The sequence below is a fragment of the Electrona antarctica genome, assembly GCF_951216825.1.
Source record: "Electrona antarctica genome assembly, chromosome: 17".
Taxonomy (NCBI): Eukaryota; Metazoa; Chordata; class Actinopteri; order Myctophiformes; family Myctophidae; genus Electrona; species Electrona antarctica.
In genome coordinates, this window is record NC_136798.1 from 32,506,683 (window position 1) to 32,524,891 (window position 18,209).

Genomic DNA, 18,209 nt, shown 5'->3' on the forward strand with positions numbered 1-18,209 from the left:
CCTGGGGGACCCCGGCCGACGAAGGATATTAGGGTTTGAGTGGTTAAGTAAGTGTGTGTTGTGTTGTGTGTGTGTCTTGGCATGTTATAAAAAGAGGCCTATCTACAATATGCGTCGCTATTAAATCAGTGTGATTGATCCCCTCGCCCCAGAGAACAACAGGCCAGCAAACAGAAAGACACCAACCAGCCATGTACGTTTAGAAACACTTCACAAAAGTACTTTGGTTGAAAACAAAACAAAAATGAATCATTTCTTTTTAAAAACAAACCGACAAGAAACCCAACAAAATGACGATTGAAAAGAATAGAAAAACAAACGAAAGAATTAAAAATACCAAGTATTAAATATTATTTTTTGTATTAAAATCACTTAAAAATACCCAAATAAAATGTTTTTTCGTGGATGGAGCCGAGAACTATATATATATATATATATATAATACTTCTATATATATATTCATTTGTATGTAAAAACTTTGTTTGATGTGTTCATTTAAATAAAAATATAACAGCGGCCAGTCTCTCTTGGCCGTCCAATCTCCAGCTGGACGAGAACTTCCAAAAAACCCACGCCCGGGCCTTAACAGAGCATGCTCCTTTCGCCTTGACTTCGCATCGAACGGCGCACGCACCAATGTCCCAACACGGCTCCCTCCTCGCCGGGTGAGGGCGCTCCCCCCCCTGTGGGACGAGGGGGGGGGGGGCCCCCCTCGTCTCACGGGGCACACTCCATGCCAGTGGTTCACAAAACAGGGTCCAGAGACCACCACCAGGGGTCCAAAAGGAACCCCTTACAGATGTGTAACTCTTGAGGGTGCACACATGGAACCGAATCGATCCATTCGGTTCCATTTGTACACTCTCAAGAGTTATCGGGGGTCCTTTAAAATAAAATAAAAGTGTGAGAATCCACCGCTCCATACCGAGATGGTCCTCCCTCACCGAGCATGTTCCGTGCGTCACGAGCGCCCCCCCAGCTTGAAAAGTACTTCGCACAAGACGACGGCGACCGGGGCGCCGAGGGCCGACGCCAGCGACACGTCCAGCAGGCGGCTCTCGTACAGGACGAACTCCGTCCGGTTCTCCGGCACCTTGGCCAGCGCCAGCAGGGCCTTGGCGGCCCGGCACATCATGCCCACGCTGGGCGGATCCGGCGGGTGGAGGGGAGTCGGCGGGGCGGCCGAGCCCCCGCCCAGGTGCGAGGAGTGGGAGTGGTGGTACTGGGCCGTGGCCACGCTGTCCTCCAGGAAGCCCACCAGCGCAGACACGCCGCCCTTCTGCAGCGCCACGGCGCGCGCCACGCCCGGGTCGCCCTGCGCCAGGTTGGACAGCACGGCCACCGCCATCTCGCGGCACACCGGGTTGCGCCGGTCGCCCACCAGGCGCAGCAGGGTGGCGAACAGCCGCGCGTGGCGCGAGTACGGCGGCGTGGCCAGCGTCAGGTCCACGTTGGAGTCCTGGACGCTCAGCTTGCACAGGCACTCCAGCGCCAGCCGCTGCGGCGTCAGCGTGGAGCACGAGGCCGAGAAGGGGTCCTGGGCCTCGGCCGAGGGGCACACCATCCAGTGGAGCAGGCCGTCCAGGACGGGCAGGCACACGTTCTCGGGGTACACGGACAGGTCCAGTTGGCCGGCGATGTTGGCCAGCGTCACCAGGGTGTTCTCGCGCAGCGCCGACAGACAGTCCCACCACCACTCGTCGCGGGAGCACGCCTGGCCCTGCAGGTCTTCGGGGAGCGGGGGGTCGCCTGTGAGTAGGGTTGTTGTCACAATTGGTACATAATTAATCGTCTAATCGAATTACTTGAGATAATTGCAATTATTTTGTCATAATCGTGTGTGGAAATGTTGAAAAATGTCCATACTTGAAAACACAGAAATAGCTGATCTACAAGCTTACGACACGTTGTAAGCTTGTATAAAATGTATACAAATGTCAATAATTTCTTGATATATTATTTCAGTTATTTGTCATATCTGCCCCGTGCACTTTTTTATTACGAAGCCTAAAAAAAGCAAACACAAATTCAAACAACTCAATTAAACTGTCAATCGCAATCATTTGTGTGAAAATTAATGGTCAACTCAAACGTGTCATGGTCGACCGCCCTAGCGTACCTGTGAGGGGCATCATCATCATGGCCATCAGATGCCTCCTCCTCTTCCGCCGCGGGTGGAGGTGGTGGAGCAGCACCAGGCGGCCCAGGATGAGCACCAGGCCCGGGTGGCACGACATGGGGCCATCGTTGCCCGGCACGAAGGAGAGGCTGCGCACCACGTTGGAGACGCAGATGCAGCGCCGCGACAGCGCGTCCTGCCAGGGCTCGGCCACCGAGAGCGGCGCCTCGTCCCAGCAGCGAGGCTCGTCCTCCAGCAGGGGAGAGCCCACGTGCTCCTGCTGGCCGTCCGACAGAGAACCTGGCGGGGGTGCAGAGGTGGGGGAGGAAGACGACGGGTTAGCGCTCTCCATGTTGGGTCTGGTGAACACCTAGCTTTAAGGTCGCCGGCCTTCACACCAGGAGCTTTTACTCAGTTTCGGAAAAGTGCGCTTCGTTTGGCAGGTGTGAAGGCTCATTCCAATTGTGGTGCGCATCAAACAAACGCATTCTACCAAAAAACTTTGGAACGCAACGTACTGCTGCCTCCTGCATTATGTGCATTTTAGAAACAGGTGGTACGCAGGACCGTTGTGCAGACTCTCTATAAATAAACGTGGGCAAGCAGCATTTAGTGTATGCACCACACATCTGGAACAAACTCCCAGAAAACTGCAGGTCTGCTGCCACTGTTATTTATTTTAAGTAAGTAAAGACTTTTCTGTTTGCCATTGATTGAGTTACTTTTCTTTCCTCTTTATCTTCTGCACTGTAATTGTATTTGTTATTTATAGTTTTGTTTTATGCATCCTAATGGCATTTCATAATTGTATGTTGCACATTGAACTGCCTTGCCACTGCCAGGCTATATTCTTAACGGACTACGGACTGTAATTTAACAAAAGGGTCACCTTGCAGGGACTTCATGCAGGCGCTTAGCATGCGGTCCACCATGTCCTTCTCGTCGTCTCCATCCTCAGAGCTCTTCTCCTCCACGTCACTGTTCTGCATCTGCTGCTGCGCCGCTGCGTCTCCCGGGCTGACGACCTCTCTCTGCCAGGTGTCGTCGGGTATGGCCCTGTCCGCGGCGCCGGTGCTGCGGAGCTCAAAGTGGGTCTGGATGTGAGCCGTGGAGTCCCCACCGCCGGCCTCCCAGTGCAGCAGGCCGCTGGTGAAGCCTCCAGCGAGGCTCAGCTCCCTCCACTTCTCGCCCACGCCGTCCTCCTCCCTTGTCCTCTCCTCCACCTTGATGGGGAGCCGGTCGAAGCGGCTGGCCTGCTTGGGACGAGGTTCCGTCGTGGAGTACTGGAGTGGCCGGGAGGACAGCTGGGCCGGCTCGGAGGGCAGCACCTTCTCTTCTTCCTTCTCGCAGGACTGTCGACATCAGTTTGAGTTCATGATTAGTTGTCATAGGAATAATTGCGAATCATCATTTAGATCGCTTAGGTGCAGTTTAAAGATGTGTTTGGTACAATTAAACGAGACACTGCATCGCACACTCTCTCCCCGTTTCCTGTCTACCTACTATACATCTATCAATAAAAAGGCAAAAAGATATCTTAGGCCCAAAAGATATCTTAAAAAAACAACAACAACACGTAATTGGCAGTGTGGGCCTTTGAAAACACATCCCTGGCAGTGAATGAATTAATGGGTTAACAACTGTGACATCTGACATGCCTACCTTCTCATCTTCTTCTCGCTCCACTTTCCCCTCAGCTCCTCCTGCGCTCTCCTCTTTGAGGACAGGAGCGTCGGCTATCGTCTCCTCCGAACCGTCTTGCTCCTCCGTCTTGATGAGAGCAACCGCAACCGCCTCCTCTACCTCAGACGAAGACGCCTTAACGGCTGTCCCCTGCGCCTCCTCTTGTGATTGGTTGTCGGGTGGTGGTGGTGGTGGCGGGGGAGGAGTTGACGGGGCGGCTGCCTCCTCTTGTTTCTCCATTGCCTCCTCCTCCTCCTCCTCCCGCTCCTCCTCCTCGGTGTCGAGGTCGTCCAGCGGGGGGAGCCGGTCCTCCAGCGCTCCCACCTCGTACTCCTCCAGGACGCCGAACATCTCGATGAGACAGCGGCGGTAATACTCCACGATCAGCTCCAGGAAGCCAGGCAGCTGCAGCCAGAGCAAACACTCATTAAGCACTTTCAACCTGCTGGCCTTGTTTGGGTACCAAAAAAAAAGGTGGGAGGGAGTCTTAGTCGACTACCAATCTCTTAGTCGATGTTTTCTATTTTTTTTGGCATGATTCGACTGAGAGATTGGTCCGATTTGTTATATAAATTAACAAATAGTTTAAATAGGATATATCATGATCTTCCCCCCATCTCTCTCCCCATTTCCTGTCAGCCTACTGTCTGTCCCTCCATAAAAAAATTAAATAAAGGCGAAAGCCACAGTTTTGGTGACTCCGACAGCCTCGGTTGAAAATCTGATACCGCGGCTATGGCCAATCTGCACCGTCTCAACTCGATGACGTTAGACAACAAACATGGCTGCCCCTGCTGTGGTAACTTGCAACTGTATCGATCTGGCTATTAAATCGTCCTATAATAAATAGTTTCTTTACAGAAACGACAGGATTTAGAAACATCATCATCCGACATATTTTACCGTGTTTGTTTACGTGCTAGTAGCGCTCGTTGACCGCGTTTGTTTCGTTAGCAACCTGGTTAGCCACATTGACAACGACATCTGCTTTGCTACTATTTTGATTGGTTGGTGTGAACCAATTGCCGAAGACTGCCGCTTTGGCAACGCCCATCCTCAGTCTGAATAATGAAGTGAAACGAAATGAAAATTCAGGCTATAAAATATGACTAAAACTAAATTTTATTCACATGACTAAACTCAATCAAAAAACGCCCTTTTTTGACAGGCAGGCAGGCCAACAGGAAAGGTCCAACTGTACATTGGGGAGGGATGGTATAAACAGCGTCCCCCCAGTGGGGACTGTCATACTGTCATACCATCCCTCCCCACTGGGGGCGCTGTTTATACCAGTCTCTGTCATACCATCCCTCCCCACTGGGGGCGCTGTTTATACCAGTCAGTCTGTCATACCATCCCTCCCCACTGGGGGCGCTGTTTATACCATCCCTCTACACTGGGGGTGCTGTTTATACCATCCCTCCCCACTGGGGACGCTGTTTATACCTGTCTCTCTGTCATACCATCCCTCCCCACTGGGGGCACTGTTTATACCAGTCAGTCTGTCATACCATTACCCTTGATTTACGAGTGACGTGAAGGCAAAATATTATTTTTATTAAAAATAAAAGGGGGAAAAAAAGTAAGTAAGTAAGTAAGTAAAGTAGCAACCCCAGCCTAGGCCTGATTAGGTAAATTCCCAACACCTGCTAAATCCTCCAAACATGTATCTTGATTGGAATCAATCTCCACTCACACTCAATGACTCACACTCCTCATGCAGCTACACAGACACATCCCAGGCACACTTTGGTAGGCCTATAGCCCTGTCCTGTTTGGATGACAGTATTGCCTTTCCAACAGATTTTCATAAAAAAAAAAAATTAATTATTAATTTCCATAATCGATTTCGGGGTCCCGTTAACGATAATCGATTTGTCGACAAATCGGACCCATCCCTATAAGACGCCTCTTCCGGCTCTGGGGCGCGTGTCTCTGTTGAAGGCAAAAAAATTATCCAGAGATTCCTTGCAAAGCATAGCAGAAGCTTGCTCCACGTATAGCCCATTGACTGACCTGGGAGAGGTTGAAGCTTGCTCCACGTATAGCCCATTGACTGACCTGGGAGAGGTTGAAGCTTGCTCCACATATAGCCCATTGACTGACCTGGGAGAGGTTGAAGGAGCCCACGGTGCTGTCGTCGTACAGCAGGATGTTGATGGTGTCCAGCGCCCACGTGCTCTCCGCCAGCAGACCCGACTTCAGTGACATCATCACACGCCACGCCTCCGGGGTTCCTAGTGGGAGGAGGCAGTGGTGGGGGAAAAAAAGTACTCGCTTAAAATGGCAGATCTTTTTTGTCTTTACTGTTGGCTAGACCTCACTCTCGCAGCAACTAACATCATGAGACAAACATTTTGGCTATCCAGCCTTCGTCAGTGTGACTCTGAAAACGTCATTCTTTTCATCTGTGTTTTTTCATCGTTGTGCACACTTTCAATATTATATTTATTCATGTCATGATTTCTAAGCTTGTTCTTGACAATCGGCGGCGAGCACCCTCTTGTGGATATAACGACACTGAACAGTTCTGACATTACACATGCATCTGTCTCATTACAATTCGCTTAGGTGGCCATCTCAAAACGCCACAGCGCACGGTGAGCCTCCACGCACCTCACGTCACAACACCCTGTGCTCTCGCCTCAATGTGCGCTGCTTAGAAGCACCATCTTAATTTTAATTTACTTAATTTTCACCAAAAACAACTCCTAGCCCTGCCGATCACGTGTCACACAGTGACATGCATGTTGGGAGGGACACAGATTAATGTATGGGTCACATTTTTCTGTGCAACATTCCCCTTGCCTACCACAGCACCGCACCTCCCCTTTTGGAATTACCGTTCTCCCTGAACCTGCCTGACTCACTGAGGCAGTAGCAGTCAGCAGACCCACACAGACACACGGGGAACACTTCTCCCCGACACGGTGCATGCTACAGTTACCGATATTTGCAAAGTTAATGTGGTAAAATGAACAGCAGGATAAAACTGATAAATCTGTCTATATCAGCAACACACAGATGTGTGTCTTGCAACGGCGGGTCGCGGAGCCACACGGACACGGGGAAGACACACGCAACGACGGGTCGCACGCAAGAGTGTGCGCGTGTGTGTGAGACAGACAATTTATGTGAGTCCCAGGAATACACAGACCCCCCAGGGAATGCTTCGCGCACCACTTGCCTAATAATATTAATTCTGTGCCCATCCCAACTTTACTTCCCAAACTCAACTGTTAACAATTCCGTCCCAATCAACAATGTGATCTATTACATTGCATTACCCACACTGTACATAATTTGCCGTTTAATATTTAGATAATTCCACGCCCACAAAGTTGTGTCCATGGAGACTGGATCGTACAACTTTGTGCACCGGTTCAGGTGGCCAAGTCATAGACCGTGACGTATGCCTGAGCTTTGTTGCTGTGATACGTCACTGTTTTCACCTCTGTTTTCATCCCTGCTCTTATAACTACTGGCCAATCACAGCGGGGCTTTCCTAGAACTGCAGTGATGCTCTCTCTCCCTGTACTTTCCATACCTCTCTCTATCCTTTCTCTAATTCACCTCTCTCTCTCTCTGAGAAAAAACAACAACACGGAAACAACACGGTCAGTGGCCAAACACACATCGCTGTCTGCCTTCGTTCAAAATGTATGGTGTGTGTATGTGTGTCTCACTCGGACACACCATATTCACAGAGAAACAACACCACGGACGCGTGGTGGTGTAAGACACAAGCACGCCGTAGCCCGTAGGCGCGCAAGCTTCTAGTCATTAATATGTCCATCATTGTCTTTGCAAAATATAATAATAATCAAATACAATCAACAGCCCTATTGTGTTTGCGATGTGGTGTCAGCCCAAGTGTCTTTCTAACCTGTGTCCTTGGCGATGAGCCTTCGCCGGGGCTTCACTTTGGGCTGGGTGGCCTCCACGGAGCCCGGGGGGAAGCTGACCTCCCGCTGGATGATTGGCATGCCATGCCCCGGCAGCACCACGCCAGCCTGGGACCCTGGCTTCTTCATGGAGCCCAGGTAGGGAGCGCAGCCCATGTTGTTGCTGTTGTTGGGGGACAGGGAGTCTCCCATGGGCCTGGGGAAGGCTGAGGGGCTGGGGGCACGGGAAATGTGGTTGGGCAGGGTGGGAGGAGGCGTAGCCTGGTACGAAGCGGGCGGCTGTCGGAGGGGGACCATAGGGGAGGAGGAGGTGGAGGGGTGGGGAGGGTAGGGGGATTGGCGTTGATGACCGGGCGGCCACTGGCCGTCTTGCGGGGGGCCCCTCCCGTCAGGGTCCATGCCGGGGGCGTAGGGGGGCCCCTGCGGCCCCCCCTGCCTGCCTGGGTAGGGGAACCCCATGTCACTCCTGGGGTGCCACATGCTCCCCTGAGGGGAGGGACCCCCACCTCCTCCGTCCGCGGCAGAGGAGGTGGAGACGGGAGCGGGTCCGCTGCTGCCCATCATGCCGTGCGGAGGGGGCGGTCCTTGGGAGGAGGCGGCGGAGGGCGGCATGCGGTCGCGGCCGTAGGGGAAGGGGTACTGGCTCTGGACGGGTCTTCTCTCCGGGCCCATGTAAGCACCGGCGCCCCCTGCTGTGGGCGGGCCAAGGTTATTATAGATAGCGAAAACTAAAGAAATAACAAAAACTAAAATTGAAAATACATTTTCGTTAACTGAACTAAATGAAAAGTATAATAAAAAAAAATAAAAAACTATAACTAACTGAAACTGTATTGTGTTTACAAAACTAACTACAAACTGAAATTATAGACAAAATGCCTTTAGTTTTTCTCGTTACCAACAGTAACTGAATATACAATATGTATCTTTTGTTGAGGTTTTATTACACAATAGACCTACTTCCTGACCTTTTTGAATACTGCACCTGACAAATTAGTATGAAAGTATGAAAAATACCTAAAAGCAAAACAAATGAAAACTAGCAAACCCTAAACTAACTGAATTAGAACAAAAAAAAGTCAAGACTAAGTAGAACTATAATGAAAATCACACCCGTGAGAACTGAGTGGTGCAACTCCCCTCTCCCCCTGCCTCTCTCTCTCTGTGTAATTAGCAGGCAACAGTGCAACACTATCTCTCTCTCTCTCTGTGTGTTTCTGGCACAACAGCACCACTTTTGCCCCTACTGGTACTCTAAACATAGTCACATTAGGTTAGGACGGACATTGCTGATCCTTGGAGTGGTTGCACCACTCAAAAATCCAAAGCCATTCTAACCTTGGGACGGGGGGCCGTACTGGCCGTAGATGTCGGGCGGTTGCTGCTGCTGCTGGCCGAACTGCTGCTGCTGCTGCTGCTGCTGCTGCTGCAGGGCGAACGGCGGCTCGCCCTCATGGCGCTTGGACGGAGGGTACATCCCCTCCACGGGACGCTTGTAACCCTGGATGCAGTGGTGGGAGAACGTACTAAGTAAAAGTATCAATACTGCAACGTAGACATACTCCGTTACAAGTAAATGGCCGGAATTCAAAACTTACCTGAGTTAAAGTACAAAAGTATTGGCATCAAATGTACTTAAAGTACCAAAAGTAAAAGTACTCATTGTGTAGAATGTCCGATTTCAAGTTTCCAAATGTATACAAATCTTTTGGAAAAATTATCGCAACGCATTGTGAGCTTGTAGATCGGCTATTACAAGAGTTATATTATTGTTAAACATCTGCATTACTTAATTTACAAGAAGTCTACACATTTTGATCAACATTTACCTGTTCTCTCCCCTATGGTACCAACATCAATACGGCACGGAATTGTGGAAAAACGTTATCCAACGATAACAAAATATCCCTTAGTTTTGAGTCTGCGAGGCTAAATCTCATCAAATGGTGGTCCGTGGCTCAAATAACAAATACATAACAAGTAAGACGCGCGAATGCGGGAAGTGAACGCAGCTCGTAAATTGCAAAAACAACAATTAGAATAAATTACGTAATTTTGTAAGGTTTTTTTTAAGTTCTCTTTTTTTGTGTGTGTGTGTGTGCGTTTTAAAGTTTTTCCTTTTTAAGTTTTTTTGTGTGTGTGTGTGTGTGTGTGTGTGTGTGTGTGTGTGTGTGTGTGTGTGTGTGTGTGTGTGTGTGTGTGCATGCGTGCGTGCATGTGTGTGTGTTTTTGTGTGTGATACAGCTGCGCCCTCTGGTGGTGGGCGGGTGGTGTTACAGCGTGACACACAGACAGACAGACATGATCTGCTGGGTCTCATAGTAAATGCTCACTGCGTTCGCAATAAACCTTGATATGAAAAGGGTTGAAAACCACTGATATAGTGTATAACTAGGGTACAGTATACCTGTTGCTGTGGGTACATGCCAGGCTGGTGGGAGCCGTAGGGAATGTTGGGATACGGCTGGCCGTAACCTTCGTGACTGTGTCTGGAGGAGAGAGAGAGACAAAACAAATTCTTGTTCATGCTTTTCATTGGTTAAATATTTATTATATATAAAAAAAATCAAACAGACACGCTTCACCACTTTTTAAAATAGCAAAAATAAAAAATAGCAATGGCTACTTTTGCTCGACATTTTTGCTTGAAATCAGCGGCATCAAATATGATGTGTGTCTGTGTGGGGGCGGGGGGGATATGGAGATGCAAAGTGTCCTCACGACAGCCACGATATTTGTCTTGGGCCATTCAATCCAGGAGTGGATCTGTGTCATTTTGGATTGTTGCTATATATTTACATTATAGCAACATGGGTTTTTCAGAAAACTGCCATTTGTACAATCGGCATCAGGTCTTAACCCATTAAAACCAGGAAAGGTTTTGTTGTTGTCTCACAAGTGTAAAAACTAAGGCTTTTGTAGAATGTAGATATTAAAAAGAGTTAAAGATAGGGTTGTCCCGATCACGTTTTTTTCCTCCCGATCACGATCATTTGATTGATTTTGAGTATCTGCCGATAGCGATTTTTCCCGATCCGATATTTATATTTTTATAGAACACTTATGCCATATCACAATAGTACAATATCCAAAATCACAGACAGTATCCAGTCTAATATCATGATATGGATATAATATTGATACCAGGGATGTCCCAATCACGGTTTTTGCTCCCGATCCGATTCCGATCATTTGAAAATGACCTGATCTGCCCTGATTTCCGATCACGTGATCGGATCGGGACAACCCTAGTTAAAGAGTCTTGGGGTAATTGGGCGTGACAGGGTTGAGGATGGCCGGTCCACAGTACTGTAGTTCTACGACCACTTCTTTCAGCATCTGAAATTTTAGGTTCATGTTCACACAGTGAGGCTGGCTGTTGCTACGACGACAGTCAACGTAGCACCGTTATATAACAGCTACCGTTGCCAACGCGTAAAAAAATAAAGTGAAGGTCGGAATAATTTGTGTTCAACAGAAATCGCTAAAGAAAATGTAAAAAAAAAAAAAACACATGTAGATTATCATCAGGAGAATTGCTCACAAGTTCACAAGCTGCTTCTTTTTTTGGTGGGTGCTTTTTTGCACACAATTGTTTTCACTAGTTGCACAAAGTATAACTTTGCTGAGTAAATAATGGGCCTTGATATGACAAAGTTTGCGAAGCACAGAGTTAAGACAGTGATTGGGTCCTACTGTACCTCTGAAGGGGGAACCTGTTGGCTGGGAACATGCCAGGGTCATTTCCAGAGTGAGCCATGCTGTTTTGACCTGCAGGGGGCGCCATGCTCCCGTCCGGACCCATCATGTGTTCAGGCCTGAGCACAGAAAGAACACAACAGATAAACTAGACCGGTGGGTCCGACAACCGTGGGTCCGACGGACTCGACACCAGGCACTGGACTCCCTGTGGGGGTGTGGAACGTAGAGTCCAGGCACTGGACTCCCTGCGGGGGTGTGGAACGTAGAGTCCAGGCACTGGACTCCCTGTGGGGGTGTGGAACATAGAGTCCAGGCACTGGACTCCCTGTGGGGGTGTGGAGCGTAGAGTCCAGGCACTGGACTCCCTGTGGGGGTGTGGAACGTAGAGTCCAGGCACTGGACTCCCTGTGGGGGTGTGGAGCGTAGAGTGACTCCCTGTGGGGGTGTGGAGCGTGTGTGTCGAATGGAAGTCGGTGGGGCGAACGGTTCTCGAGTTACGTGGATTACAGACATACACACGTATGTACAGACAGACGAGACATGGTGCATTTATAGATAATAGATATGACAGATATACACTATCCAAAGACTAGATCAGTGGTATAATAACGTAATCAACAAACTATACTATATAATGTTTATAATGTTTATTGTTTTTTTTAACACTACTGACTACTATTCAGTAGACTACTATTCACGAGTTGCCCGAGTACTATAGACGAATAACAGTTTAAGTCCAAAGTTTATTCTGACCCCTAGTTGCCTAGTTGACCTGACCCCTTATCCATCATTTATACATTATGGATAATTATTGTGGACTTAAACTGTTATTCGTCTATAGTAGTTATTGTAGAACACTTTCCCTGCGATTTATGTTTTCATTGTTTAATCCACGTTTTTAAGTCATACGGGCAATCCACCGGACAGAATGGGATATGAGACGCGTTTTACTTTTGATGATCATGTCATCGCAAATAGGTCCGTCGCGCCGGCGTGCAAAGGGTTATGGGAAATTGAGTCCCTATTGTTTACAACGGGGAAGCTGCCGAGCAGCGCGCGGCTTCCTCGTCCGGTCTCTTGTTGTGATTGCCACTTCGGAATACTTTTCAACTCTGCGACAAGCAATTACATCGTTTTAAAGTGGATCTTCATGACAAGCAACTCAGTGGGCGGTGCAGTGGCTGTTCAAAGGTAACTTTAGCCTGAACCGATCCTGTTAATTACATTTTTATCCCACGATTTTGCAACCCATTTTTTTACCCAGTGTCAATTATCAAATGTAATCCTGGGCGCTACACTTCCTCTGCCAACCTGGGGGGGGGGGGGGGGCAGCGGACTGACCTCATGCTTACTTCTATGCATGAGGAGTCCAAGCCGCTTCTTTTCACCTGACAGGGGAGAGTTTCACCGGCCGGACGTAGCGCGTGGAAGGAACACGTTATTCCGACCAGTTCCTTTCCCCTCCATCAGGCCCCCCGGCTGGCCAGGGGGAGGTAGTTTAGAGACCAGGATTACTGCATGTTTTTTCGTGAGGGTACCTACCCTAGGGGACACGGGGAGAACATGCAAACTCCACACAGAAAGGCCCTTTCGCCAACCCCGCCTCGGGTATGGGCACTGATGACGCGGAGGAGAGAACACTGTTTATTGTTTAACCCATTCTGGGCGGGAACCCCTTTTGGTGTTTTAAACATTATGTTGTAATTTAGCTATTGAAAAATAGCAGATCTACAAGCTCATAGGTCTGCTATTTTTGAAAAATTGTGAAAATATTTATTTCAGAAAACTGGAGGATATTTTTTTAAAGTCAGGCCAAAATGGGTTAATGTTTATATATAATAATGTTTTTCAGATGATCTCATAAATGTAATGCTCGTCAGTGTGGGTGGGTGGGGGGGGGGGGGGGGGGGGGGTGAGCACCACTGGACTAGAGGGTTGCTTTACCTGCGCTCATAGCCGGGTCCATAGGGGAACTGGGGTCGAGGCCCTACTCCCATCCCAGGCAGCGGTCCGGAGGGGGGGCCGCGGGGGTACATGTCCTGCATCTGGGCTGGACTGTACGTCTCTGCAGGGACAGAACAGAACACACGTTCAGCTGAGCGCACACTTCAGATTATTCAACATTTTTAGATAAGATCTAACCAGTAATACGCCTTAAAGGCGAGAAAGCGACTGCTAGGGCTGAGGCACTCTACCGGAATAATGTCAAGAATGGGTAAAAATGAATTCACTAATTAATTAATATCAATTAAACTCTACAAGCAAAGTGTGTGTGTGTGTGTGTGTGTGTGTGTGTGTGTGTGTGTGTGTGTGTGTGTGTGTGTGTGTGTGTGTGTGTGGAGCGTTGCGTTGCGTTACAGCGTCAGTGCTCGTTTATATAGTAATATAGTAACTGCGACCTAGTGGTCGCAATTATGAGATCAAAATACCGTAGCAGTTCTACTTGTTCACAAGGTGTTGCATTGCAACACGATGTGAGCTTGTAAATTAAATGTTTTAAGCTACCCTTGTGTGACACTGTCATGCAATGAAGTAAAAAGAAAATAGGACATTCACTTATGAAAAAAAAATGGAGATACAATGTTTCTAACAAATGTATGCTTGCTTGCTTGCGTGCGTGCGTGCGTGCATGTGTGCGCGTGCATGCGTGTTAAAGAGAATCTAATACAGAAGGACATCATTTAGACAATTCTGTTGATTTGAATGCCCTATTTTCCAATTGCTTCTGGACCTACTTTTGGCTGCTGAAATGGACTAATTTTCCCGTAGGGATTAGGAGGGTTTGATCTTATTTTGAGCATAGCAACACATTTCTAAGACAGTTCCCATTTTGACCACAGAGGGGCACCAGAGCCCCATCAGCTTGTTGATCAGCCACTGCAGAAAACTGAAAAGGGTGCAGGCATGTAACATGGTATTCAAAATAAGAATGAAGCAGGCATTTTTTAGAGGCAGTTTTGTGGGGGGTTTTCTGCAAGTCTTTACAGAAGTGGTTCCTCTAACATTTTAATTTCCAGGGAGACCCCCCCCATAAGAGAAGATTAGTGTTACAAAAAATAATACAAAAATGTTTTTTTACACACAAAAATGCTTTGCACTGCGATAGGTTGCCACAGTAGGTATGAAACAGGGTTGAAGTGGTTAAACTGACTTTGATGCTACAGTATTACCCACTGGAAACCTCTGAAAGATCCCCAATTTGAGAAGCACAGTTTTACAGAAGCTGGGGGTAGACAGGAGGAACGACGTGCTACACAGCAGGTCTCCACAGACAGAATCGAACATTGCAATTATGCGGTCGTAGGCACGCATTATCCGGTCCAGTTACCGGTGCACCTCAGGAACTGTGTTTTTAAAAATCTCTCCCTTTCGCTTCTGTGCCGAAGCTGTTCTATTTGGGGAAGTGCTTGGGGTAACACGTATCAGCTAAAAGCCTCAAACACAAAGTCGGTGCCCCACGTTTTTACCCCTCAACACAAATACACATCAAACCACTTAAGTACGATATACCAATAGCGACAATAGCCAATCCATAAGCTATTTGCACTATATTTTTTAAAATGTTATATTTGAAACAATGGAAGGCAATAATTAATCATTCTAATCCAGTGGATCTCAAAGTGGGGTCCGCAGACCCCCCAGTGTTCCATTAGGGATATCGGTCACTTGCCAGGCCTGCAACTCAGAGTGTACAAAATTAATCATAGGGGTCCTTGAAATTCAAAGGTTTGATGACAACCATTAATAAATCTAACGTGTCCTCTCACCTTTCCTCTGCCCGCCGTACGGCTCTTTGCTGGGGTCGTACTGCAGGGGTCTCATGGCGGGGTCTGTGGGACCCCCTCCTCCTCCTCCAGGCTGGTAGGGGCCCCCGGCGGGCCCCGGCCCTCGCTTACCATGGAAGGCTGCGTCGCTGCCCTCTGAGAAAGGGTCCTGAACACTCACACCGCCACTGTTGTTCCTGAGACAAAGCATGAGTTTTAGATCACTGGTTCCCGAATTTTTTTGGGCTCAAGACTCAAATAAAGAGAAATGAAGACGTTTGCCCGGGAGCCAAACTAGTGAAAATAGCAGATAGAGATCTTATTCTACGGCATTCTCTCCTTTTTTTTCTCCTCTCGTTAAATTCACTGTTGGACAGATACAGACTTAAACGTAACTTGAACGTACTTAAATCTTGAACACAGTCATTAAAAGAAACACTTGGACAGTCAACGTCCTGCTTGTAACGGATCCCACAGGGAACGATATAAGCTATTAGATACAACAGCGTTTAGGCATCCTACCATCCTAGAAACAATCCATTATCCAGCATTATAATTATTTCACCATTACTGTATAATAACCACTTTTCAACCCATCTTCATATAATTGGTCCTCACAAATGTTCATGATAAAATAACAGAGCATTTCTAGATTGCAGTATTGATGCTTTTATTTAAGTAAGAAACGTAGAGTACTTTTTTCCCCACCACTGTGTAGGTAGATGTGTTTTGCTGTACCTGTGGTGCTGGGGGGTGAGGTGTCCTGGGGTGGGGGGTTTCACGTCCCCGGGGGTCTCAGTCATAGAGCTGCTGCCTGTGGACTGGGGGGTGGTGGGACCCTGCAGAGAACCAGAGTTGGCTGGACGGGGCAAGGAGAGAGAGAGAAAAAGAGAAACGCACAGTGTGAGTTTGTTTTAGACCTGAGGTTTTCTGAAAAACGTCACATTTTTATTAAAATGAATTATGTTGCTACTGCTAGCATATACTGTATAAAGCAACAACTACACACAGAGGTGTTCCCGGCTGCCCTAGGTAAAAAAAATTCGGGCAGGTGAATTTTGTTTCAGGTTGCCCGACAGGGCAAATGCTCGTTTGAGAGAAACCGTCTATAAAACAAGTAGAACATGACCTGTACAAGTGGCCTGTGAGACCTTAGTGTCAACCCCTGAATAACGACGTACAGCTGTTCCAGACAGACTTAACCCAATTTCCGCCAGCATTAATTAATCCCTCGATAGCGTATTGCCAAGGTTTTATCGCGCGTAACGCCAAATATCCGTAACCGGATGTTACAATGACAAACTGCTGTGTGTGGTGTCATGACCGATTGTTGTTGTCCCGCTCGGCGGTGGAAAACCCCGACCGCGAGTGTCAGAGCGCCTGCTACAGCCCGTTGAAAACCCTTGTTTTCACCAGAAACGGCCCACTCAATGTCCTTTCTTAGATACAGAGCTTTGAATGCAGGGCTTAACATGGAAGTGGATGCGCGTGCATCTTCAAAATGGCCGCGGCCAGTGTCCCACTCTGTTGGGGGTAGCAACATTAGCTAGCGATACGATCGGATTCAAAAATGGATTAAAGAATACAAGCTCTCAAACCCGAGAATCTCGGGCTAGGGTACTAATTTAAACCTTCGTGTTCCTTGTTTCTGGCGGGCTCCGTGTTAAGTGTCGTTCACACTGAGCATATATATATAGAGAGAGAGAGTCTGTGTTAACTCCATCATCTACTCGACTTCGAATGAAAACTATATTTTTAGTTAAAATGGAACCAAATGGACCCATAAACAGTGGTTATGTCAGTGGTTCTCAAACCTTTTCATGCCAAAGACCCCCAAAAATATATGAGTCCCCATCTGAAAATATTTGGTCCCAACTTCCAGGGACACCAAGAAGCAAGGATTTGAGTTAAAAATGTTCGCTTAAAAAAAAAGTGTGAAATGTAAAATGGACCCATTTGGTTTCATTTTACGTTCTCAAGAGTTAAACATCTAATAAAAGGTCCATGTGGTTACCAACTCTCCATCATTTAGCTGGGGACCAACTGGAACCCCCTCAATGACCACTGGTGGTCCCAGTGGTCCGGGTAAGTAATTTAAAAAAAGTAATAAAGGAAAACAAAAGTAGAGAAATCACTGCAATAGACACCACCCATCACGGCCACCAACAAACAAAGATTAAGATTTGAAAAGATCTGGCAAAGACAGTGTCGAGAGAGGAGGGAGGGAGTGAGCGATGTGGCCAGGCTGCCAGCCATGCTGCTCCGTGTTTCACATGTCAACAATAGACCCACACGCCTCCATCTGTGCCTGGATGCTATAATTAGACTGAGGGGGGAGGGGGGGTGGGAGAAAGAAAAAAAGGGCGAGCGAAGAGGAGAGAGAGAGAGACAGAGAGAAAAAAAAGTGCTGTGTCACTGGTGTGTGCGTTGGTTTGCCGTGTGAAACTAGGTCAGCATGAGGTCAATGTTGTTCGCTCTGTTTCTCCTCAGGGATTCCCCTCCACCCCCCCCCCCCCCCCCTCACCCCCACCGATCCACCCTCCACACACCCAGCGCCTCTCTCTCTCTCTCTCTCTCTCTATCTCTATCCAACAGTAATTTATTCTGTCTTGAGATCAAAAGAGTTCAGGAGAGGATGATGATACAGGAATTGGATTATCATGCACGCCACGCACGCTCACACACACACGTGCGCACTCTTTAAGCAATTGGCTCTATGCATAACTGCAATCTGCTTGTATCCTATTTGGCTGTATAAATAGTATCAGAATCAGTTTTATTGTCACATCACAGTTAAAAACAAAGTAAAAACGCGGGTGAAATTAGTATTTGTGCATAGTTTCCATGCCGTTTTACCTTGAAAAAAGGGAAGAAAAGGGCAGGGGGCTTTGCTACAGCTTTTGCTACAAAACTCTTTTTTTTATCTAACTAAAGTTTTCTTTTTTTACAAGGTCCAAGAAAAAGCATATTTACACATAATACCTGAGATAGATATAAAGATGCGTGTAGTGTGTACTATATACTTAAGGAGATTAG

The 18,209-nt window shown here is 47.8% G+C and overlaps 1 protein-coding gene across 3 annotated transcripts in view; it reads right to left on the reverse strand.

The window, feature by feature from the left end:
• Positions 1–6: 6 nt before the first annotated feature.
• arid1b (AT-rich interactive domain 1B) overlaps positions 7–18,209 on the reverse strand; it is an 83,215-nt gene continuing 65,012 nt past the window's right edge. For 2 of the 3 annotated variants that reach the window (XM_079526760.1, XM_079526758.1), the window contains 12 exons: positions 15,912–16,032; positions 15,177–15,370; positions 13,354–13,474; positions 11,409–11,525; positions 10,115–10,196; positions 9,046–9,208; positions 7,689–8,399; positions 5,909–6,039; positions 3,782–4,207; positions 3,009–3,471; positions 2,120–2,419; positions 7–1,749 (listed from right to left, as the gene is read on the reverse strand). In XM_079526760.1, the coding sequence (XP_079382886.1) occupies positions 962–1,749; positions 2,120–2,419; positions 3,009–3,471; positions 3,782–4,207; positions 5,909–6,039; positions 7,689–8,399; positions 9,046–9,208; positions 10,115–10,196; positions 11,409–11,525; positions 13,354–13,474; positions 15,177–15,370; positions 15,912–16,032 (3,617 nt within the window). In that variant the 3' untranslated portion in view covers positions 7–961. The remainder of the gene's footprint in view (positions 1,750–2,119; positions 2,420–3,008; positions 3,472–3,781; positions 4,208–5,908; positions 6,040–7,688; positions 8,400–9,045; positions 9,209–10,114; positions 10,197–11,408; positions 11,526–13,353; positions 13,475–15,176; positions 15,371–15,911; positions 16,033–18,209) is intronic. The other variant, XM_079526759.1, reaches the window with a different exon arrangement.